The sequence below is a fragment of the Euwallacea similis genome, chromosome 33 (genome assembly GCF_039881205.1).
Source record: "Euwallacea similis isolate ESF13 chromosome 33, ESF131.1, whole genome shotgun sequence".
NCBI classification, from domain to species: Eukaryota; Metazoa; Arthropoda; class Insecta; order Coleoptera; family Curculionidae; genus Euwallacea; species Euwallacea similis.
In genome coordinates, this window is record NC_089641.1 from 356807 (window position 1) to 383486 (window position 26680).

Sequence of the window (26680 nt, forward strand, 5' to 3'; positions counted from 1 at the left end):
CATTTTCCATGACTTTCTCCTCAAATAAAAAACGTATAGCATTGATACCCATTGGCATAATCATGTCATCAATGCCCCACTCAATCTTGCCCAAGGAAAAATCGAGTTACATTTGGTAAATGAAGTTAAATTCGTGTATTTTTAAGCGTATTGTTTGTGAATATGTCATAGAGCCACTGTGATCGATAGATAATATTTTAGTTAAAATAAAATTTGGGTGTTTTGTGCTGGTATTTGATTTTGTTCATGTTTTGATCTGGTGTTTTTAATTATGATAGCTGGTAGGACTTTGAACGAGATATTTGTTTGCGAACGATTATAGGGTCCTAATGGATGTAAACACTGAAAGAAGGTTGTAAAATATAAACACGCCTTCAGCCTTTTATACGTAGGAGTGAAATACAACGCTCTTTTAGCATATTTGTATATGTAGGTAGTAAAGAAGTCGCATAGAGCTGCAAGACATAAATGTTCCACCTCCGTTAGAATCTTCCTAGACTTCGAGGTGAAAACTAGGATATAACAGGGCTGGTTTCTTGGGGCACAAACGAGGCGTCTATTTCTTAATTCTCTTTGACACCATATTACTTAGCATATAATTAAATTACTGTTTTTCACATTGGCAAGTTTCTTTTATTAACACTTCCTCCAATTCAACCCGCTACTTATCTTTAGCGCTTTTCTCCGTAAAATTACAAATCCCACCCAGCCATAAATTTGGAAAGTTGCCGGCTCTCTAACTCCATCGAAGGAAAAAGCAACAGATAAAGTAAATTTCGTGGAAGACCCTAATTGTTCGAGTTTTTCTTTTGTGTACAACAGTTGGGAAAATATACGATAAAAATCACTTTTATGTCGAGCTCCCGAAGTTTTTCCTTTTAAGGTCTTAGAAAATATGAGATGGGCTTTATTTTATTGCGTCCTTAGACCAGTAAAAGAGATATTAGCACTTTTCATTATGGCAGGGACAAGGGCGTTGCGCAAATGAACCTCCATAGAGCAACTAACGTTCTATTTTAATCACTCATTCTGGATGTGTTTAGTATATCGATGATTTATGATAGTGTAGGATGGGTTTGAAATCGATCAATTTTAGTTAGAAGCTAATATGAAACTTCGTCATTATTTATTCTATGGTGGAAATTTTGTTACCAGGTAAAAAGACATGATGAGACGAAAAATGTATTCCGATAATTTGCGTAATCTAAAATCTAAAACGACCTAATATGAGCTGATATGATGATATGATATGATAAGTGGTACCTATCCAACTGCAAACTAAAGTTGAATTTACAATTTTTTTAACGTAAGCCATAAGACGAGTCGTTAAAATTCGAATAATAAATATACATGAATGGTGTCATGTTTTAGGTCACCTTGCTGTGGACTATAAATGTTAACGACCCATATGTCAATTCTTTTTACGTATTAACATAAGGTAATAAGTCTTACATTAACGAATTTTAATAAATTAATTAAGGATGCCAAAGAAAAGAATCTAGTGGTAAAATTGGCCATGACCACCGAAATAAATATCATTATTAATTTTCACAGTCATAATTCAAAATTTTAGATAAACATCTCAAAAACTATGGGAATTTCACCAAATAGCGTATTGCGTCTTTCGCTTAGGCCGAACTGTTAATATTTACCTGAAATTTTGAATTTTGACTGTGAAAATTAATAGTGATATTTATTTCGGTGGTCATGTCCCGTTTTATCACTAGACTCTTTGTCTTTAACATTCCCGATGATATCTTTGATAAAATTTAGATTCATACATTCATTTTAGCAGTGAGGTACGAAAGGGAGATTTTATTGAAGAAAGGAGAAAAGCTGATAACGGCAAAGATAATCAATAAACAAGCTAAACGAAGCTACTGAACGAAAGAGTAATTCTTGAAATAACGAATTTTCACGTCTCATCGATTCAACAGTTGGTTCTAAGAGCCAACAAAACCAAATGCAAGGAAATATTTGTGTGTTATATGATCTTTTCGCTTTTAGGAATTCGATAGACCACGAACGATAAGATGAGCTGGAGTAACTTTGCCTCCTGCTGTGAGTTTCCCCTTAACATTTACAATATGGCGTCGACCTTCCAAAGAAGGGTAAGAACTCTCTTTCCGAGTGTCGCTTTCCATGTGCTTGTCCACTTACTGTCCATGTTGCCACACCTTAAGAAAGTCCATGTTACACGCCACTCAATAATGTTAAGGGGACCACTGCATGTTTTAATGTTCCTTATGTGTGTATTGTGATAAGGTCTGGAAACTAATGAGTCTCTAATCTTGCCAAAGTTCGGGATTCGTTAAGCTGGCAATCGGCCTGGAGCGTGTCTGGATCTGTGCCAGAGCTGATAAAAGACTATCCGACTCAAATATACAATCCGGAAAAACTCCACAAAGGGATTATAAAATGTTCGATTTAATGTACTGATCCGGTTACGTGTATGGTACCGAAAAGGGGAATTTTGCAGTTGTCAGGAATATACCCTGATGCGGATTTTAATGCCTGTTTGGAGATTTTTTTAAATTCCGTTTGTTAAATCCTCTCTTGGTATGAACTTCGCTTAAAATTTTTTTTTTGCTCTGATATGAAGTTCATGCTATGGCTTGGACAGTGGATTTAATAATAGCTTATATTGAGGATTTATTCAAATTTTTTTCAATATCCGATTCGGCCAGAAAAATCTCCCCGATTTCATCAATGCTTTTAGAGTTTTAGGATGATTTTTCCACTCGGTCAAGAGTATCTTAATCTTTATTTTTCTTCTATTTCATCATTTTTTTATTCGTTTTGCATCGTTGTTTGCTTCCTGTGTCCTCCAATTCTAATTTTTTTCCCCTAATAAGTCAAGTTTTAAATTCCCTCACCAACTTTTTGAGCCTCTGTATTCTAATTCTGTGCAGTTACATTTTCTGGGTCCACCTATAAGTTGTTAGAATGCCTTCAAAATTATTTTAGTTTCGCTTTTTTTATTAGAGATGTTCTCATTTTCATTTCTCAATTTGCCCTGACTCCTTTATATTTTTATGGGTCCCGCTGCTCTCTTTCTTGAGAGGTTCCAATTATATTTGCATTCCTGAGACACCCATTGTTTCCAAACTTCAACTTTTACAAGAGTTTCAATATTTTGCTTTTCGTCTGATTTAGAATAACTTGGTATATACTTACTGTATTTAAATTTCGTTTAGAATTCCCTCGTCTATGAACTGCTTTTAATGAGCTCGCATTTAAAATTTTATGCCCTGACGTGGCATTTTATAATCCAGCCATCACGAACCATGGCATGCAAGCCCGTTTGTAATTTATGGAACTTTTCTGGTGATACTTTTAGAATCCATTAAAAAGTATAACATTCGATTTACGGGATTTAAGCCATTCCGACCCAGTGTAGATGAAAATCTCATTTCTGTGCTGTCAGACCACGTGAAATAATGTTTCACCGGATAACGGATGATACCATTCTGGGACATTTTTATTTCCACAGTCTTGTTGCACCATGCCGTACCCTTTTCGACAATTTAAATTTCCAAAGAAATATGCCTGGTTATTTCCGGAGTTAAGGGCAAGACCCAGTAGTTCGCAAATTGTAGAACTTAAACATAAGCTTCTTATAAGCTTAAATGAAACTTTTCGGAAACGTTGCGTATAACCACGATATTCTGAAAGCGCTTTCGTGTTTAAGGCGAGATAGAAGTTCAACAACAAGCGCGCATAATTTATGTGAGTATGGGCATTATTGGCTTCCTAAAGATGTTATTTAGGAATGCCCTTTTTCGAATACGGAGAAGAATCAAGTAAGTCTATTGGAGGAATTATTTCTCGTCAAAGGAAACTCTCCCTTTCATTTTTTGCTGAAAATTTTTATATCTTCCACCCTAAATATGGGGGTTTCTGATGTGTAGAGGAATACAAAGTGTGTGCATACATAACTATGCAAAATAGGGGACGTGCTTAAAGCTACTTCAGTGCAGGGAAAGGATGTCTTTTTAAGTATATTTCTGAGAAAAAATTCCATTCAAATCCGGGCAACACGTTCGAAATTCGGAATGTAAGTCGCTATTGATTTATTGAAGACCTGGATATAAATCACTGCTTTTTGCAGGTTCTTGGGGTAGAAGGGTTCTTTGTCATGCGAGCGGAACGTATATTTAACATTATGATTGATTTTTATTATATTCAAATCCAGGAAATAGCATATGCTTTCATTCATCTTTTTAGGTATTGGTCTCATAGGATATTTATTAATTATGTTTGGACTTATTTTCGACCACCTATAATTGGATTGAAACGAATCATCAATATATCTCATTTTTATTGAAATTCTTAATAAAGGGTAATAGTATGCCCAATGGCATAAATAACTTTGCACCTTATTAAGTTTTCCTCAAGAGTTAAAGAATATGCTCCTTATGCTCAGAAATTCTGTCCACATTCCTTTCACAGAGCTACAGAAGTGGGGAGAATTCCTTATCAATTACACCTCTACAGGCATATGGTAGCATAAGCCTGCTTAAAAGTGATTTCACAAACTCTTGGTAATTTTGTTAGCAAGATAATTTCCATAGAAGCGACGAAATCGAAGCGGGTACTGCTAGTTCTAGCTACGAAGAGCAGTTAATTTAGGGATAATATCATTAGGGAATTTCAATGATTCTAAAATTGTAATTATTGTGATCAATTTCGTTAGGTAGAAATAGTAAAGAGTTCAGTGTTTCTCTTTCTTCCATGTGGTTCATCTAATCCATGGCAAATTCCTCTCTTATATCTATTAGTAATTTAGACCTGATAATTTTTGCAATATTAAGGTAGAATTCTAACAATATTCAGGCTTAATTTCAACATTTCCATAGAAGTTAGCTTGTAATTAAAGTTGACAGTGCATGAATAATGTAGCCCTAAATGACGGTAGCCTGAAAGCTGTGCAATTGAGGGAACTTCCTGCTTCAACAAAAAGGTGATTTGAAGCTGGAAAATTGGCCATTGATTTCCTGTTTTCTTTGTTCGCACCTCCATTATCGCCATCAGATTTCACCGATTTCGCTCCCTATATGTCCACCCCCTAAACTAAACCCTCCACAGCGTAATTGCAATAGTTGACATTTTTATGCGGACGCTTTATTGTCCCTACGTGGAATTTCTCGTTCGAAATTTTCCACATAAAACTTCCGTTTTTATTAAAAGGGATACGCAGCTTGGAGTCAACCCTACGTCTGACACGCCCCTGTAATTTCCAACTAGTGTGTATTATGGAGACATTTTTCTTATTTGACGCCCACTCTTTTACACTGAAAATGGAAAATTTCATGAGGAACATATTATGCTTCAAATTACGTAGTGATTTACTTATCCTCAATTTTCTCCTTAAAACTTGACTATGCCGGGTGTGGATTTCGGTGGAAATGTGACCTTACTGAAAATGGAAACTTTAGTGCGAAGGTGTAATTGTAAAGTCACGTTTAATCTAAGTCTGATAAGTTTAGACGTAAGGTGAAGCTTCAGAAGGTTATTAGTGAGTAGTCAGATTTAATCCAGGGTTCCCTTGTTCAAACCAGAAAGCAATTCCCACGAATTCCTAGCATTATTTGGTTTAACGTGCATTTAATTTATCTTCTGTTTAATTTCAAACCAAAAACTGGAAAATATTATAAATCACTCAATTTGGGGTTTAAGTTCATCATGCTGCAATAAATTTCAGTCCTTCCTGTGCTTTTCTATTTTTAGCATTGCAAAGTGCGCATACGAATTAGAGTAACCTGCTACGAATTTCACCAATATGTTTTGGTTTCTCCCCAATAAAACCTTTTCCATTCATGTTTCGGTTCGTTTCAAAAAACAAAGAATTTGCCTTTATTCTCCCTTGCAGACACTCTCGCCCAAATTTACATTTTTATTTACGTCTCCCTGTTCAAAAACACCTCTGCATCCATAAAGTTTTTTGTCACCTTTATGCGTCTTATTACCTCAAAGAACTAATCTAGATATTGTTTATCTCTTTGCTCTAATCCCCTCTTTTGGCGCTCCGTTAGGCATCTGGTTGCACAAGAAGAATACAAAAACTCAATGATTTATCGCTAGCGCCGTTGTAAATCAATAGTCAAATACATTTCATCTATGTTGTCACAACCTGCTTGGATTTTTTTCAGATGAGCGAAAACAGCCAAGATCTCATTGAAAGCTTATGGATGTCACTTTTTATCCTTCAGGACTTAAGAACGTCTGGATTTAAGCAAGTTTTGGATGGTTATTTATGCGCACGCATTGTATTTTGTATTCAGTTCCGTTCTCACATTGGTAAAGTGGATTTTTAGGGAAAGAAAGGGGCATTATCGAAAAGATAAAGTTTAGATTTCAGTAAGACTTGCAGGATTTGCATGAGAATTAACGAGACGAGGACTGCCTTTGCTTATGTTGTACCATAAATAGCGATGCACATGTAGAATTGCGAAATGCCAGCAAATTTTTAATATAAAATTCCTGCTTTTTCATATGAAATGGTATTTCGTCTGAAATTATATTCTGCAAGACCACAAAAAATTCAGTTTTCATTGCAGCATCAGCATGAAGTTAGAAGATATGCAGAGTTTACTTTAAAGCTGCTGCAGTTTGATTCATAAATACGTATTTCGTTGTTACAGACCGCCTAACGTACAAACGTACAGTTTTAAAATTAAGCTATTATCAAGAAAAATTAGGCTTTGATTGCCTAAAAATCAGATGCAGTACGCTTCTGATTTTCAAAATATTCTCCATAAATTTTAGAGTTACCCCGGATAGAGCTTAGTACTTTAGTGTAGGGTGCTCCACCGTTGCTTCCGTGAGATAATAAACTTAGACCTCAGTTAGAGTCAGGAAAGTTGATATTTTTATTGCCTAAAATCCAAGCGCTCCCCTATCCCACCCCAGTATTTCAGAATGTGCAAAGCGAAATTTAGACTTATTGTGGATGCCTACGTATGTATATGTCGGAAATTTATTAGTTCTTAAGTTCTGCAAATGCAACATTAAAAGAGACAATAAGATGAAGGGCAGGCTGACAGCCTTTTTAAAAAAAAGTATTGTCGAGCGAGGTCACTAATACCACGACGCTCCTAAGTGGCCATGCGTGCTAATTATTTGGGTGACGCTAAACTCTTAGTCCCTTTGTAATAGGGACTAGCAGGTGCTTTTCCCACGATTCTGAAGGACTCACCAGAACTAGAAAAGTTAAGACACCAGGGACAAAGAACTGGCAGCTAATAGATTGACGAGCAGAAGAGCGGTCGTGGGGTAGTGAATTCGCCAGTCTGTCTCCTCATTCTTTGGCTATAAAAAAGATACCTTTCCTCGAAAATGGAAAACGCATCTAACGCTATTCCGACATATACATATTTTAATTTAAATATTTCTACCTATTGGAAATATGGAAAGTTAATTCGGCCAATGGTAATTTTATTCCCACGCTGGACATCCTTATCTTGGACACTGTCGGTATCTGACATTTAAAATTTCTACATATTGAAGATATGGAAAGTTTAACTCTGTAACTGAAATTAAACTTTAAAAAAAGCAAAAAACAAGATCCGGCAAGGCCTTCTTTAAACGCCGCACTAGAAAATGACAAATGGACACTTTAATAAGGCAGTAATTGAATTCGATAACGATACGCGAAATGAAGTAATATTAAATGCGTCCAATATAAAGGCATCCTAGATGACGATGATTTTCCACGAATCTTTCAAACTTACATCAACCAAATGACGGTCACACAACACTTAATTTCAGCCAGTAAATGGCACCAGACGACACCCACGTTCAGTCACTAAACTTAAACTAGTGACGTATCTCATGGGTCTTTAAAACAAAAGAACCCCCCAATTACCGCGATTAATAGCTCCGGATTACGAGCATCTTGTTTGCCGCCGCGCTACCATAAGACTGAATAATCCATCTATAAAACGATATCGGTACGAAAACACGCAAAAAACTCTATAATCGCCCTTTTGCAAAAGTACTAGTCATAGGTCGAACGATAACAACGATACCATGGCTTCCAAACCTTCAACATACGTCTATAGCCTTTTTTACAAGCGTGTAGTTCACCGGTCGAATCACAGAAGCGATAGTTATGAACTTTTTGTGAACAAGTAGCTTTTTAAAAAAAGGAATAACCAAAACTTCTAACAAACTACTTTAATGCAGAACAACCTTAGTCCTGGGAATGGCGTCGAAATCTATTTTACCTATTTATATTCCTATAAAAATGCAATATAAGCATAAACAATTTCTAAGGCGTAATTGGGTCCTATAACTTACTAGAACAATTTCTTTTAGTTTACTATTATCCTATTTCTTAATATACGCAATAATTTATCATCTAACTCGATGCACGACATGAAATAATAAATATAGTATACAATCTTGGCCAAAAGTATTAGGCACCCTCGAAATTTGTTCCAAACACTTACTTAAGTGGAATAAAAGTATGTCTGATTGTTTTGGGGATAAATATATTTCAAAATAAAGATATAAAATTAATATTTAGTGGGTCCACCCTTCGCAGCTATAACCGCCCGAATTCTTCTCGACTTAGACCCTGCTAACTGTTTGTATATACAGGGTGATTCACAACTTATCTATAAAATTTTAGGGATAAGTTTGTCATGAAAAACTAAGTCGATTTTGTAAGAAAAATTTTTGGAAAATCCTTAAAAATTTTTCGGAAAAAATTGCTAGTTTAACCGTTGTATAGCTGGACGACTATAATGTTCCCGTTTTTCTGCAGAATCCCTTTTAGGTTTAATTTACAGTTGGGTCTCCCACGTGTCAATGGTTGGGAGCTGAAGACATGGGAGATCCGACTTAAGGGTACTGTTGTTTCACCCAAAATAAAAGAAGCGAACTTACATGTGTAAGCAATTTTGGTATCATAAATTGTTACCCTTAAGTCGAATCACCCATGTCTTCAGCTTTCAACTATTGACACGTGGGAGACCTAACTATAAATTATATGTAAGGTTGATGAACCTAAAAGGGATTCTGCAGAACGTAAATATTACAATCGTCCAGTTATACAACGGTTAAACTTTAACAATTTTTTCCGCGGAAATTATAAGGATTTTCCAAAACATTTTCTTACAAAATCGACTTAGTTTTTCATGACACACCTACCCCTAAAATTTTATAGATAAGTTGTGAATCACCCTGTATATGTAGGTTTTTCTCCGTTATCTAAAGTTTATGATTTTTAATTTCGGCAATTGTGTGTTAGGGATAATTAGGGACCTTTCAATGATAGCCGCGTTAACTTAACGATACGAATATATTAAATAAAACTTAGCACAAATTTAAAAAAACGCGGGCACGACCTCTGAGGCTTTAGTCCACCAGGAAGCCAGGAAAAAGAGAACGATCCGCTTTCTCCCTAGCCTTAAATATTCACATCCATGGTTGTAATCCATGGGTGTACCATGTCTAGACAATACTTAAAGGCATCGGGACAGTCCTCCGTATGGAGCTGCTGCGTCCATATCTGGCACCCAGCCCTTGGCGAGGACCTCGCCAGAGGGAACCAGCATTATATAATACTTTCCATGGCAACAGAGCGTCGTGGAAAAAATCCAGGGTACCGGGTAATGCCAACCATAGGCGTACTTTAAGGGTAAATCGCCCTCGTGCCCCATTCCCTAATCCTAACTTACAGAATAATATTTACAAGCTATGTACAACTAAGCGGTCTGACAAGCGCATCCCACATATATCAACAGATATTTTACTTCATTCTTCCTTTTTATATTTTTGAAGATTTTCTTTTGAAGTAATTTAATGGCTTTGAACATTCTTTTTAAAAATAACCCCCAAATGCTCAATGGGGTTTGGGTCTGCAGACTGTGCAGGCCATTTTACTAATTCAATCTGATTTTCTTGAAACCAGTGCATTGAGCGTCTTGATTTGTGACATGGGACCCTGTTGAAATGTCACACCTTCTAAGTTAGCGTCGCCAAACAAAATAGAAAAGGACGAATGTAGTGATGATGCTAATACATTTATGTATTAGCTACTGTCCATTCGCTCTTCGCAAACGACGATTTTTCCTACTCTATTAACTGCCATACAACCCCAAACCGTAATACTTCCACCCTCGTCTTTTACAGTGGGTACTATACAGTATACTATACAGTATACACTATACACTCAGGGTTGTATGCCTCCTCTATTCTCCACCTCACAAATATGACGCCGCTCGTTACGTAGATTTAAAAAAATTAAAAACCACACGTCAAAAAGAGGGTTTCTATCAAAACAGCGTTAAAAAAAATTGCTTTAATTAAATGTTTGAAATTTTATTTACAGTATTAAAAAACAATCATTTAAACTTTACCTCAAAATTTGATTCGTCGGACCACATAACATTAGACCAATCTTCTTCTGTAAAACTACGGTATTCTAAGTCCCATCTCAATCGGGATTCTTTATTAGTCTGAAATAGCTAAGGCTTTTTCTGGCTTTAAAACCTTTCAATTCGACTGTTGTCAGTCTTCTTCTCTCCGTTCGTGCCGAAATTCGTATTCCAACCTCCTTTAAGAAGATGTTCTTCTATTTTTTAAAAAAGCGCGTATCAACAACCGGTCTTCTCTAGTCGTAGTCAAACGTTTCCGACCAGACCGTGGTAAATTTTGATCGTCACCATTTATTCGGTAACGATGGATTACGTTTTGTACAGCGCATCTCGAACATTTAATAATTTTTGCAATTTTGGTTTGATTCTGACCATGTTCATTTAAAAATATGATTTTTGAACGATTTTCGATGTTAAGTTGTCTTTCTTCGCCATGTTTACTCGCACGTAGTCTTTATTAAACTAATGCAAGAAGTCAGCATTCATTTAATGATTAAAAAAAGCCGACTATGAGATAAGAGATACACGTGGAAAAAATGTAATTCAATTTTAACGGATATTTATGGTGGGTCATAAAAAGATGATTTTAAAAGGGGTTCTGGCTAGAAAACATGGTAATGTTATAAATAATTAATAGTTAGCAAAACAAATGGTCCCGAGCAACGCATATTTGTTTAAATGTAAAATAATAGGGGTGCCTAATACTTTTGACCAAGATTGTACGAAAGCGATTTCCAGGGTTCGAATGAATCCAATATACTCGCTTTCAATGCAAACCCGATTTGTTAAATCGGCAAATAAATACAATTACAATTCGCCAACCAATAGACCACTATTAATATACCATTTCACTGCTAAACACTTTAATATCGTTTATTACAACCGCTTTATTGGTATAGCTGTTAAGACGCCAGTCTTAACGACAGTCTCCTAATAAAGTTAAAGATCAACAAACAAGCATTAACATAAACAAACATACTAGAATATTCGACATACGAAAAAAGAAGCAATAAATCACTCGGTCGAAGGAGCCACGTTTTTTGTCTTTGTCTTTTATCTCTGGCTGCCGCACGCTAGCCGTAACAATACTTCAAGTATTTGATCTACAAAATATTTCATTTCACCCCCTGCTGGGTACTGTTAGTAAATCTGAACTGGAACTTCTCTGGTATTTGAGATATTTCTACCGAATTTGGAGTTATCCAGCGTAAAACTTTTATCGCTTTGTTATATGCTTCGTTACTGTTTATTTTGTGAGAAACAATAGATTTAGAATTTCGATAACTCGGAAAAAAGTTATTATTGCATCAAGTCTAGCGGAGTACGTACCCACGAATGGTTGAAAAATGGATCGGATTAGAACTTACTAACAGAATATTACGGAATTATGAGAAGGCTGTCCGTCACTGCTTATTGTGTGAGAAGGTGGATTTATATCAAAGTATCAATGTATATGCATCAAATATGTTTGAGAATATTTCTAACTTCCACTAATATAGAATTAAAAGAAATACCTTAATGACCAGAGGTACGCTCTGCCACTGGTTAATGGGTGAGCGCAGAGGTCTCGCGTATGTTAAGTAAAAGTGCTATACTTGCTTTCACCCCTGTTCTTTATGCAAAGTTCTCTTTATTTTTTCGAAGACTTAATATTAAAAAATCATAGGCGTTCCTTCGCCGCGATTTTCACCAACGTTAAGGCCACAATTATTCCATGTTAAGCAAGTAGCGATGTTAGCGTTTACCGGCTCATAATAAACTCTATTCCACGGGCGTAATAGCCCACAATAGCCTGGTATTAAAATATTAATGACCCTTGCTTTGTTATTGTTCTCCAGGCCGTGGGTGAACCTAAACATGTAATCAATGGCTAAATAAAACACTCCAAGCACTTAATTTAGTTCCTATACTCCATGGTTTAAAGCTATTTAATGCACTAGTACGTTAGAAATTAGAAAGTAATGCGTTACGAAGGTGTTGTCGCGGATTAACCTCAAATAACCGAGTTAAAGTTAGGTGTGGGTATATTTATAAATTGTGACCAGATTAAGGGTTTTACTCCAAGTTTTTAATTAAAAACAAAATCGTGTTGTAGGGCTGTTCAGTTAAATTAAAATTTTAATGCCTCCAAAGTATTTTACTTCCAAATCAGCGATCGTCAAAATAATATCTCTCACAAAGAGAAAATTTTATGGACTATTAAAAAAGATGATTTTATTGCGAAGTCAGTAAAACGAGCAATTTTATAGCCCAAAGTTAGAACGTGCAGTTTTGCTGAGTTAATTTTCGATTTGTTCCAGATGGTGACGGCGGAACCTGGACCTCCCAATCCAGCCTCCGAGGCTCCAGAAGGTGGAACGGCTTTTGGAAAACTGAGACAGACATTGTCCTCTTCGTTGTTAACGGCTCAAGACAAGGGTAAGATACATCACCTGAAAATTACTTAGAGATCAGTGTCGGCCACACCTGCTCGTAATGTCTCAAGCAAGTATGTCGAAATTTCCAGGATTATCTAAAACAGGGGCGTTTACATCGCCGGAAGGCGTTTTATTACCACCACCGTTGGTTTATCGCTAAGTCCCAATTAGGCCATAAATTTCCCTTTGAGCTGACACTCTGAAATTTCTCAAATACTCTTGTTTCAGGCAGATTTGGACTGCTTTAATCGGATAGCTGGTCCTGCAGGGTCACGATGAGAGTGGTTTATTTGGGGACATTTGTCGGGGCAAATTAATAGACAATCAAGCTATTTAGAAACCGCATTGGAAGATAGCCACTTTCGGGCTAAAATCCAAAAAATTCAGAAATACTTCATCTACTTTTGTTTGGGACATATTTGACTTGCTTTCAGTAGTGGCTGATCCAAGTCTCGGAGATGATTTATTTGAGGACATTTGTCGGGGCCAATTAATGTTCTAGTGGAAAATGACGTTCATTAACTGCAGTCGAACGTTTTGGTAAATGGCTTATTCGGGTCACTAGTGTATTAAACTTTCTGTCGGAATGTGCGACAATATTTCATAACATTGATAGAAACACTACGTGTGAACGTTTTCATAATTCATTGTGGCAATTAATTTGTTGTTCTGAAAAGATTAACTGATCCAAAAGTTTTTGAAATGCCAACAATCAAGGTTTGTTAGACAGCTGAAAAATGGGCTACATTGGAAAAGATCACTGCACATATGCTCCTCAAGGTTTTTATCATTCAAGGCCTCCTACTGCCTACTCCTACTGGCCTGAACTAACCTGAACTAACCTCCCAAAAGCAAAATCAAATATCCCAGGATTTCTAGAATTGTCTCAGATTTCCTATATGTTTCTCAGGATTCAAAATAAAAAAAACAGCTTAACTGTCGGAACAAATCATTATTGATAAAGTTAAACGCGATAAATTTAAAATAAAAAGTTTACTGAAATAAGATAAAACACAATACAAGTCCTAAATTGTAAACAAGAGAGCTACCATAGGAGAGGAGAAGGAACCACAAGCAAACCATGAGCATCAGATACCAATAAAAGACATAAAAAATTAAACTAATGTGAACATAAGCAGAACCATAAAAAGAGCCAAGTCTACACGTTGAAATAAAACTCGACAGGAGAGTAATAAGAAGCCCAAGTAGTTGGGCTCTCACCTCTAAAAGATGATTAACTTTTTCTACCATAAATGAGAAAAGCTTTAATCTGTTCCATGTGAGGAATCGGCTACGAGATATAAAAGCTAAGTCGTCAGAGAGTTGACACAGTCAGAAAATCTGGTGGTCTACTCAGTAGAAAGCCCTGAACAGATCATAAAGTACTGTCGTAGGAATATATGGCGAAGTGACTTGAAAAAAAAAGGTTTGAAAACAATAAAAGAAATAGAACTTACTGAACTGAATTTTCAGAACTCCGAATAATTCGGTAACAACAGGAAATTTTGCACGTTCAACAATACGAAGTGAGCTGAAGATCCAATTCTAGAAATTTTCGATTTCGGAGAAATACGATGTAAGTCGAATTTTCTTGGATGCTGAGTTAACTTGAATTGAACCTGAAAAGCAATTTTTGTAATTTTAAATCTGTTCATGTGTTTCGGGAAAGCAAAAGAAGTTGCAAAAGATTTTTTTTAACTGGACTCTTAAATATAAGCTTCTGTGAATTTTTCTAGAAATTCCCAACAAGTTTACTGTGAAACTGGCCGAAATTCTTTATAAGCTAACTGATTCAGATTTTCCAGGAACCCTCGCTGTAAAATATCCCAGGAATGAAATTAATATAAATTCTTGGTTTTAGTTTAATAAGCAGTCCCTAAAGTTTCCAATTAGAATCGAAACTGCAAATTTACCTCCTCCAAGTCCCGGCACTCCTTAATCGCATTTGCCACGACTCACCTCGTTATTGTTTAGTCCAAATGCTTGGAAATCCATTTGATAAAATAATTATCTCAACTGCGTCACTAACTAAGAACCCCCCTAGCGCAATGGGGCTTTCATTAAAGTTTCAACTTCCAACCTCGAGGAGCCCTTGCGGTGACATATGTCTTGTGTTTATAGGATTGTGCATTGAGGTAATACTCCTCAATGGTGAGAATTTGAGGAGGAGACGTGTGAAACGTGAACATGCCTGTCAGCTGTGGGGATATAAATCGCTTTAACAGTTGTAATGTTGACTTTCTAAGGAAAGGAGAATTATCCTGCTAAATCCTCTAGTAATGTATTATTTTGTTGCACATAAACCGAATAAATCATTTTGGTGAATCAAATTTAGTGGCTGCTCGAAGCAAACTAAATCTGTCTAATACAGAAGGGGATGACGAATTCTGGGCATCAGCTCGAGGGGAAATTTATTGTTTAATGGGAACTACAGATAATCAGCCAGATAACATAAACTGACTGTCTTTCGGGGTGGTAAACGTTGAGCTGTCAGGTGAGGCAGATTGTAACTTTCATGGATTCAGGATTATTACAGAGGGTTAATATCTCGGAAAATTCCCTCCGCTGAAGAAAACTATTCAATTGACCTGGTTTAGAGAGTTGATGAATCACGACTATTGATGCTCCATGTAATTCAGATAAGGCCTGTTAAAATTTCAGGGTAGTTCAGGTTTAAGCCAGCTTATAACGTCCATTCCTGCCTTTTCCTGGGCTTGATCTATGCCCTTTTCACTCCCAAAAAGAGTATGAAAACAATAGAGAATCGGTCTATAAATTGTTTACCTTATTCACTATGTTTACTTTATTCCACATATTAAATTTCATCCGGCATTCTTCTACTTTTCATATGCTATAAATCCCCCGTCCGTCTTATAGTGCCTCTCTTTCCATTAATTTTTATAGTTTATTTATTTATTCTTCTTTTTGATATTTTTTAACGGGAAAATTTAATATTTGTTTTAGTTTTGTTATAGTTCCAATACTGTAACATTTCTCTTTGTTGTGCGACTGCCAATAAAGCCCCTCAATAAACGAAACTAGTTGCGATGATAATTCGATGCGATACCAATTTACCCCGAGCCAAATGTCTCGCAATAATTGGGTGAATAATAATTCGTTTTTATTAATGACATTTTCCCTTCTGAATTACGAATGGGAAGAAAAATTAATTTTTAATTTGCGGCTTTCCCAACGAACTTGGGTCGTAATTTTTAATTATGAGCGAAGGCGTTGAGCCATGGAATTCTCATCTAAGTGAGGTAAGTTTCTTGCAAGTTTTGATTTTGGTCATTATAATTTTATATTCAGCCCTGTGCTAAACAATTGAATTTCCCTTTTTTACAATTCCAAATCGTTTCACTTACCCGAATTTCGGTCTCCGACAAGAGGATAATTCAATCTATGTCAATCAAACTCTTCAGGACGCTCTAAACCATGGAAGTCTTGGAAATTGCCAAAAAGCATTTTCTGTTATTCGGAGTTCTTTACGAGTTGAAACAACACACCCAGAAGCTTAAAAGGTCCTTAGAAAATCAGAAAAGTATTTTTAATTTACACGAATTCACTGAAGGAAAATTAGCTTAAGCACATTTTCATGATAATGAAAACCATATTGAATCAATTACAGTCTATTAAAATAGTCAATACTATTTTCTCAGCTTCAGTGCTTGTAAAGTTTAAATTTACTTTTTGCTTTTCATCAATATTTTCACGAAATGCATACAAAAGTGTAATTTAGAACACGGTCTTTCAAAACAGTTGAACACTAGCCCATCCTCATAATGTAATATTTTCATGAACTACGTTCGAAATTCAGATAATTCCTGTTACGTTACCTAAAGTTGACTTGAGTAGTCTGAGTTGAAAAATAAGACAGTTTTCCGATAAAGAGAGGAACATTAATGATTTTTCGCTAGGCAAATGGGAAAGATCATGAAATATGAAATGATTCTGAACGAACGTTGCCCGTCTAGGAAATGGAAGTAATATGGTTGAATATTACCCCTTGGGCTCTATTTTCTAATGGATCTTTTTTAAAATCGTTTCAGGACCTAAAATGCATCTGTACTATTTATACAGAGTATTTCAGTTCTAATCTGCGCCCTTTTAGAATACGCTATCACTTTGGGAATATATCACTTCTCGCTCATAACTATTTACATTCAGTTTACTTTAATTACCTCCAACTAACCTGAATTGCTGAAAGCCGATATTTTTCTTCTGTGTACCATTTCTTGAACACGGTTCAATGCAAGTTCATTTGAATCATTCATCAGTTTTCCTTTTCACGAAAAGCACTTTCTGATGTCAAGGTGGTTTTCACTTAATAGAGAGCCATTGCTAATAAAATCCATTAGGAACGCGTATCGACTTTAGTCATTATAACTTTATAACTACTCACCTTTACAATAAATAAAAATAAAGTTCAAATTGAATTTCATTTTATAGGCAGTAAAATTCTCATTTCCCTAACGTCTATCCCTGACACTCACCTAAGATACGGTCTCCGACAAGGGGATAAGTCAAACATCCTTGTAGCCCATTTCCCATATTTACATTGCGTCAAAGGGAGGCTAATCGATACCTGAAAAGGATTCCTTTAACATATATATCACAGCTTACATCTCTTGCACGTATCGTGTCAAAGTCCAGGTCAAAAAGGAAAAAGGATTTTTGCTTTCAGTTTGCTTTGAGGGGAAATACCCTGATTATATTTTATGTACTCTGTTTGCTTTTTTAGTTGATTCAATTAACTTTCACTGTGATTTTGTTATGATATGAAGGTAAGACTTGCATTTTTTGCCTTAAGCCGGGGCAACAAAGAGGAACATAATAAAATCCTCGCTTTCCGAGCACAATATCCAACTTTTCGGATTAAAAAACTTTTATTGTATCTTAATGTAACGAATTTTTATTTGCTAGCGGAGATGGATGGGGAAACCTTTTTAAAATTTAACACAGAAAAACTCTGAAACTTGAAAGAAAGATTTAATTTGGGGTCGTTTCGAGAAAATTCGAGGGACAGTGGACTTAAGTAAACATCCGAACTCTCAAAGGGTATTCCTGATTAACGTTACTTAATGATATCACTGTAGTGAACCTATCTCGATATTCCTAGTTCCATTAGGATAAATCAGTTCCATTCCCGATTTGATCCTAGCAAAATCCAATAATTTTAGGTTTCAGGAAAAACGTGCCCCTCATATAAATAAAACAAAGGGGTCACTATGTGTCACCTCGAAATTGGCGGTTAAAACGATAAGGTCAAATTATCTCTCTCCTTTTGAATTGTCCTTTTGAGTCATTTTCTCCGAAATGGCGCCCTCGTTTCCCAATAATGAACAAAGTACGCGCTTGAGTCAATGCAATTTATCTAAAATAACTAAGGGAGCCTGTCTCGACAAGGGTCGAAGCAGGTGTATTAAAATTCGAACAGAATTTTATATTTTCTCCAGAAACTAAAGCTTGAATAATGAAAGCTGAGAGCAGGCCAGGTAGCTCAAGTTATTATAGCTTTAGCTTCTAAGTCACGTCTTTAGAGACTTCGCAATTAAATTCTTTAGAAAGTTGACAATGGCGAGTTAAAAGTGTGAAGTCTCTTTCGGTTAAATAGATTTTTTGATGTTTACTTGAATTTTTCGTCTTTTAGTTTTCTTCGCAGTATGGCGAAGGCATTTAAATAGAACGAACTAAACTAAATAATAAATTAAATCTGAATTACGAAAAAAAGGACAGTAAGGAAATTTAAGGTTGTTATTATGAAAAGGAACAGAAAATTAAATACAAATTGTATGGATTAAGAAATTAATTCGAAAGAAGTAAAGGAGGAGAAATATTCATTCCCTTTCATACTTGTTCCTAACCGTTACTCTTATTTTTTTCAGTTGTAACAAAAATGGGACCACGGCCATCCCTAATACCAGACTTGGCACCCTGCGACCAACAAACCGCGGAGGAGAGACCGGCAACGATCCAGACCACCCAACCTACACCCACCGCCCCGAAGAGCGAACCTGGGAAACCGCCCAGCAGGGCAGGTGCTTGTAGAGTGTGTCTGAAGGCGTTCAAACCGGATGACTTTAGTCGCACCTGCGCAACCTGCACGCAGCGTGTGTGCGAAGACTGTGCCAGTTATAGTAAATTAGCCGAAAACGAAGATCCAGCAAATTGGACTTGTAGTGTTTGTAGACGGTAAGTTGTTTGTGGAACATATAGGAGACTTGACTAAAGTTTTTTTTTTTTTTAAAGAAAAATGCAATCTAGAGCAGCGATTATAACACAAGATTCAAATGAAAGTCTGTTAGAAATACCATTGCAAGAATTACAAAGGAGGCACTCGGAGGCCAGGTTGGGGTCTTCTGGAGGAAGTTTGACTGTGGGGAGCATGGGGAGTGGGCTGGCGCCTCCTCGAAGTCCTGAGTTGAGGAGACATTCCGATGTCTCACCTGCATCTCTCAAAGAACTAGAAAAGGTAAATTCTAACTACACTTACTAAAGAAAATACTACTGTTTTTTTTTTGCTTCTAGTTGAAAGGTGGAGGTTCTAAAACTCCAGATTCTGACTGGACCAGAGGAGGTGGTCGATCGAGGGCCGGCTCAAGGGCCAATAGCCCTCCAAAGACCTCCGATATTCTTCCGGCAGCCCCCAGATCCAGAAGGGCTTCCAGAGTAGCGCGGCAACACAGCTACGATGATGAAGTCAAAGCCACACTTCTTCCTGGAGGAGGAGGAGGAGGACAAGGAAGTGAAGGTGGATTGGGTCTACCAGCGCCCATGCCCAGGAGGGCGTCAGCCTACGATGTGTTTTCAGGTGAGAAATCAATATGTTACAAATAGCAAAGATAGGTAGGAAGTTCTGTGACTTTTTGGAGTATCCCTTAAAACATTTAGTATCCATTAAAAAAAAATCTTTCTGGGGCTCTCACTCCATGCTCCAATCTCTAGTAAAGCAAGTTGTGTGTGGTCCATTGTATTTATTTTACTGTTATTCCAAAAAGACCTAGAGATATCTCAAATTTTTCAGAAATATTAAAATTGTTAAAACGCAAGAAATCTCCGGAAAATTCTTTAAAGATCTTAATTTGCGTGTAATTGAAAAAATTGTTTAAATTTCTTCAATGTCTTCCTTTCTCTCTTTCAATGAAAGTTCAAGGAAATTACGAATAATTCTAATCAAACCTTCTGACAACCGGAAACTTTTAATACCAGAACTTTTCCATTAAATTAATCTAAATATCCCACAAGAAGCATGAAATTAAAAGCTTGTTGGCGCTAACGTCGACCTTTCGGTGGTTTGATTTCTACCTTTCTCAAGGCGCCGTACATCACATTCTCGAAAAATCTTGTTTGATATTTAAATTTAAAAAAACGCCGGGTTACTTCTTAAAATACACTTGGCGATATGGAACCACTGAAGAATACAAAGATGAGCGAAAAATGACCCTCTAAATTAGACAAGAGTCTAGTTAGAATCTTGAAAAAGATGCAAATCGGGCACCCAAAACCTCTCTTATTAATCTTCAAATTCAACTTTGTGCTTCATTTTTTAGTTTTCCTTCAATTCTTTTAGTGCCCGGCCTCAGTACTGTGACCCAACCTACCAACACCGGAAGACGAGCATCTTTCAGAGTACCACCACAAGAACCGTCAAGCCCTCCCAGTCCTGACACCGCACCAACATTGGCACTAGCAGCTCCTGAAGACGACAGACGTAATCGTCGAAGAGGCTCCCACTTGTAAGTGTTCATGTCCCCAATTAAATCCATCATTAAGGTCTCAAATATAAGGGAGGCAAAACCAGCGATTCTGGCTTCTAAAGTAATGTATAAAATCCAATCCAGCTACTTTCGTACGCGCAATTTGAGATCTGAGAATAAAGGTTAGTGCCAAAATGAAACTAAGAAGCTTTGAAAGGGAAAAGCTTAGGTATGCAACTTTTCTGGCCGTGAAAAGCTTGCCCTGGAAAGAAATAGGGAAATAAAGCAACAGGGGTTTTGCCGAGACGCCGAGGGATTTGCTCGGGCCAAACTGAATTTCGGAGTATTGGAGCGAAATTGCGGAATAGACTGAATTTCGTACAAATGTGATACTTTTTATACCTACTTTGTGATTTTAGAGGTTTTGGGAGTTGGAAACGGATGGCCTAAAAGGATGTAAATCTCGGTTAAGAAATGAAGCGTTTTAGAAAGTACGTACTACTTTACGTCAGGAAACTTGAAAAATTCGAATTTCGTTGACTTTTCTCCTGCTTCTGAAAACATGTTCTTCCAGTATAATGAATAATGGTCCATTATGCGACAAAAGTCATTTACCCAAAGTCACTCCTTACAGAAAATAACAATCGATCCTCGGAACAGACTCCTTTTGTTGCCCTTCGAGAGCTTGCCCGAAGATTTGTTTGCCATTTAATGATTTCTCCCCCGATATGCAAACTATTTTCCGGATTTTATGGACCTTTTCACGGATATTGCTTCTCCAATAGTATTTTACATAAAGGAAGCTTTCAGGTCTTTTCTGCCGAATTAGGCACTGAATTGCTAGGGCTGCGGGACCTTCCACAATAAAAAGGTGGATGGATCTGGAAAAATGGAGAAAGTTCTTGCTGTGGACTTTATGCGTCGTGTTAAGGCCGCTTCACACACACGAGCCCGTCGCGTTACTGTTCCATCTCTGAAGCGGACTATTCCTCATAAAAAATATTCTTAAATTAAACCGTGAGGACGGAGATCATTTTTATCCGGCACCGAATAGTTTTCCAACCGACGGGTTCAGATCTGTCTTAAGTCCGGCCAATTAAAGGTCAATTCAAACGCATCAATTCCGTCACAGAGGTTCTTTGACTGATTCATTACGTTTCCTCATATGCATGTGAAACCTTGTCCGTTGTAGTGGTTCAGTTCTTATCCGATTTTCTTTCAATTTTCCTATAAATTCTATCAATTACTCGTCGTTGGCATTGCTTTTGTTCACTTATAAGTACTATCGTTCGTCACGTTTCAGGAAAACTGAAAAATATCGAAAGTATTAAAGTCGATTCAAACTTATTAGTCCCGTCAGAGTTCCGGCGTCGGACGCCTGGCCGAGAGCAACTTGAACGAGGAACAATTGATAGAATGTGTTAGAAAACATAACATTTTATATGATTTGTAGCATGCCAAATACCTGAACATTCATTATAAAAATGATATTTGGAAGGAAATCGAGGAAGAAGTGAACGAGACCCACTATAAAGGAGAACGTTTCGAATGTGCGTGAACAAACATGACGAATCACCGAAAAAACTTGTGTGATGGAACTGTGTCGGTCCGGCGCCGGACCTGTGACGAGACTGATGAGATTGAAAAGTTAAAAATTGGAAGAGTCAGTTCCCAAGAAAAAAATTGCATTGGGTAGAATCTCTGGAACGAGTATACAATTCAGAAAATTTTAATGGCATCAACATGGCCATAACTAGAAATTGCTCCTTACCATAGGCAATACCCCAGACCCTATTGCCGCGTAGACTTAATTTAGGTTAGCGTTTTCCAATAAGAACGGTGCTTCTGCTTTCAGTAAAATGATAATTATCACATGTTTAAAGTGGTTCCAACAATGAAAACGTTTAAAACCGACTGGTAAAACGTGACTCCGCTCGTGTTAATGATACAGAAAACACGTGCCGTTCACCTCTCCCCTTTCCAAAATTTTTTTCGACGACTTTTTGTTCCCCTTAAGCCCCAAGAGAGAAGAGCCTCATTTCGCTTTTATTGCTCGATTTATAGGAAGTCGGGCCGATGAACAAGGTGCCCCTGTATTAAAAGGCAATTGCAAACTTCGAGTGACGTCAGTATTCGCCCCTGGAACTAGAAATACGCAGTTTGCGGTCCAACATATTATCGCCGGACATACCTGGTCCAATGTGCCGGACCGCAACTGGCCAGCTAAATAATGCAGTGCGTTTAAAGGGGTTTTGTTCTGGATTTGTAAGTGATGTGTTGGTCAGGATTGATCGACTGGAATGTTTTGCTACTTAGCCATCAGTTTTTCTCTTCATTAAAGTCATTTCGCCAACAAAATGCCAGAGATTCGACGATGAGTCAAATAAAACGTAATTAAAAGGACGTTTGGAAAAAGCCGAAAACTCGTGTTGGCTGATAGTCCAAACTAGTTTATCTAAAAAGCAACAGTTTGGACAATGGGCGCTAATTTTTGCGAGGCGTTAATTCAAAACTTTCCAGCCGGATGATGCGACCGGAATTAAAAAAAAATTGTCGTCGGGGTAATGCGTTTTGCTGCAGTTGCGCCATTTTCCAGAGGAAAATTAGCGTTTATTACAGCGTTTAATTCAATTTGACCTTTAGTAAACGTCCAGAAAACTACCGAAACAAATTGGATTATTTAATGCTAAAAGCATTCCGAAATACGTCTCCACTCTTTATAGGGCGCGTTTCTGTTAAACCGCGGATCCAATCGCATTCCTAATCGAGGGAATCTAGTAACATAGAACGTGCCGTTAGTTTGCTTTCCCGATAAGTCAATTTGACGAGATGCGACTACGATTAGTGAAGAAACGAATACATATTTGCTTTTGCTTTTAATTCGAGAAACTTACGAAGTCTTATCTCAGCAAGGCTATTAAACCTCCGTAAAATTCGACGCAATACCGTCGAATTGGAACGATCCTCTTCAGGTAGATCAAAGAAAAGCGATGTTCCCAATAATTCTACACCAATTTCTCCTTTCTTGAACACCCAGGCCTATTAGCCGCTGTTTTTCCTCGATTAAATTATTTTTATAAAATTAAACTAAAAACACACAAATGAATGAAAGTATATATTTCTCGGTTGAAAGGTTGTATTGTACCCAACGAAACAACCTAATTAATTTAAGTTTAGCACGATAAAGCCGCTTTATATCTTTAATTAAAAAGTTGGGGAACATCCGTCGAAACGGAATTATACAATAAAGCATACTTCGGCAACTTAATAACTTGGTTATTATGTTGCCAGCATGGAAAGGCTGTTTGTGCTCCACAAATACAAAGTTTGAGCTAACTGAAAAATTTTTTTTAACTTAGTTTACGTGTCTCAAACAGCATTTTAAACGCACTAGAGCCCACTTCCTTGAATATGTAAAATTATTTTTTAGAGAATTAAATAAAAATCACCTTGTACGAGAGCTCTAACGCCTGCAGTTATGAGGACTACAAAATTCGAATCTTTTATCCTGTCTCGATTGCTTTATTACGAACAGTAAGGTAAGCAGAAAGTTTTATAATAAAACTGTTTTACAAAGTTCTGTTTTCGATCGGCAATTTTTTAGTGGAAATTCCATTTTCTGGCTATTTTAAGAAATCACACTTTGCGGTGCTTACTCGATCCTAAATCAACTATGTAAAGATACTTTATATTACTTCTTCATGCAACACACTACACAAATTGATATGTCACATCGCATCAATACTCTCCGACTTCGTTTACTCTAATAATTAATTTGAACGCTGTTAATTTCGACTTGAAGTTGAAGATTCTACATACTACACGTCGTTTTGACTTCTTGGAGGTTCTCTAACTCTTAAATTCTCTAAAAACAATTTGTCCCATCAAGAACAAAATTATTGAAATACTGGTAACTGAAGTCAACTGATAGTTCAACCAAAGATATAAACGAAGGCAAGTTTCTATTTCCAACTTATCCATGACTTTTTGCTTGTGTTGAACTAGGGTGGACTTTAATCATTTCACCCTAAAACTTTGAAAGGTGCTTTTATTACATACGTTACTTCTTCAAATATTAAATTTTGCTGTTTGGAGAATAGGTTTAAGATAAAAGGGTCAATTTTTCATTCAAGTGTAAAAGGACGGTCCTTATGATGCTTTTATAATAACTTAATGCAGAAAAGTCAAAATCCACATAATTTTATCAGTAAGATAATTTTGATGGGAGCGATGGGATGGTCCTTGGTTTCCCTGGAGATTAGATCTTTCGTTTTGCTAAGGCTTACAGTATCTTGATGTGTTTTTGACGCGCTAGAAGTGCCCATAAATATCATCATATTAATGGTTCCAAACTAATTAAGCAATTAATTAACATCTTTTTTTATAATTTTAATTCGAAAAACACTGATGAAATACTCATTAAAATTATTAGCAAGAGTGCAATTGCAACCTTGCGTTTTCGCCTTAGACTTGATCAGTCTCCCACCAACTTCTATAATTATAGACCAATTGGTTTGACTTTCATTATCAGAGTTTTTTTTATTTTCTTTGCATATTTTTTTCTTTTTATACTCCATCAATAAATTTTTATATTTATTTTTTTCTATATATGTATATTTTATATCTGCTATCTGCATTTCTCTCCATCTCCACATCTAACTCATCTTTTGACTTTAATACCTCAGGTTCCCTCAAAAAATATTTAGCTTTGCTAAAGTTATTTATTGGATTTTTTACTAGAAAATGTTGCTTGAAAATATTCTGAAATATGTTCATAAACGTAAGCCAATTTTGTTGTTGGCAAAGTTAGCAAGAGTTTTAGAAACAGAGCTATAAGACCACGTAAACACATATTTTCATGTAGCAAAGATCGAAGTATCAAAGTTAAGCCTGTTTCGGATCTCCAAATCCTATTTTTCATTGTAATGGTCTTACTCAAAGGCCATAGTTCTCACCCTATAAGGGCCTTTTATTATTTTTGGCGCCTTGGAATTGCCCATAAATATCGAAACTTTTTCTCTTCCGAAGTTCTTGTGTAGTATACCTGCTTAATACGTTATTTATACTCAAATTTCAAATTTCACTGCTTGACGAAAAGATATTCCTGTTCGTTGTTTTTTAAAGGGGAGATAAAGCGGCAATTTTTTCCGCGAGTCTGACCACGTTCATTTGCAGGTCATTACTTCTTTAAAAGTCATTCTCAAAGGGTCATAAAACTGTCGCTTTAGTACCCGCTGGTAAACACTTGTTGAGACAAATAATCCTCGTTTTGGATATAACAGATCTAAAAAGGGCACGTTCAGGTTGGTTGCTCGAGGGGAATTTTTATTATTGGACTGTTTGTTATTAGCCCAAAGGACACGGGCCGACTTGACAGCTCATCGCAACCCTTAGATCTTATCTCATGTCGTTATCGTTGATTTCTTCTTTACGCCCGAGGGCCCAAGGGCTATGGGTCTTTATTCTGGCAGGTACAATAAAAGTTGAAAATTAAAAACCCCAAATATAGCTACAGGAAGAAGCGAACATGTACCAGAGAACAATGAGGGGATTCGTTTTTATAAACCGCAGATTTATTTTTTTAGGTTACACAGCGCCCTTATTTTCCCTTCCCGCAGTTTTATTTCGAATTAGCTTGTGTCGGGAATTTTATATTTTTTGCCGAGCTTTAGAACACTGCAAAGTTTAGATCTGGAAGACGAAACCAGCAGAGACCGTTTCGCTAACAAAATGCCTTATTTTCTTTACCGTGGAGAAGAATTTGCTGGATTTGGCAATTCTATAAGGGAAAAGTGGAAGAAACGTATTTCTGACACGCAGCACTGCAAAAATTCAATAAATGCTTTCCTTTTAAATAGTTGTGCTCAACGAGATCCGTTTTTAAATTATGGCCGGAACCTTAAAACATCATGTTTAAGTATACAGAGACTTATCTCAATTTTAACTCAGAATAATCCGCTTTAATGTTTTTGCTTCAATTAGGAAACTCCTGTATAAAAACATATTTTCGGAGAATAAAGCTAAAGAAACCTCCACCATAGTATCAAGAACTAACTCCTTCATCATATTGTCAGGAATAGGACATTTATTGAGGCATCATCAGATATTGGTATATCTCTTTTTTAACACAAGATCAATTTTCAAAGCCACTTTAACGTCTGAACAGACAGTGGTTTCTACA

General features: G+C 36.6%; 1 protein-coding gene across 3 annotated transcripts in view; it reads left to right on the forward strand.

Moving 5' to 3' along the window:
* Positions 1-26680, forward strand: part of Fife (regulating synaptic membrane exocytosis protein fife) — an 89745-nt gene that overhangs the window by 43816 nt on the left and 19249 nt on the right. For 2 of the 3 annotated variants that reach the window (XM_066404149.1, XM_066404151.1), the window contains exons 3-8: positions 2008-2111; positions 12686-12803; positions 18688-18994; positions 19052-19274; positions 19331-19613; positions 20373-20538. In XM_066404149.1, coding sequence (XP_066260246.1) covers positions 2034-2111; positions 12686-12803; positions 18688-18994; positions 19052-19274; positions 19331-19613; positions 20373-20538 — 1175 coding nt within the window. In that variant the 5' untranslated portion in view covers positions 2008-2033. The remainder of the gene's footprint in view (positions 1-2007; positions 2112-12685; positions 12804-18687; positions 18995-19051; positions 19275-19330; positions 19614-20372; positions 20539-26680) is intronic. The other variant, XM_066404150.1, reaches the window with a different exon arrangement.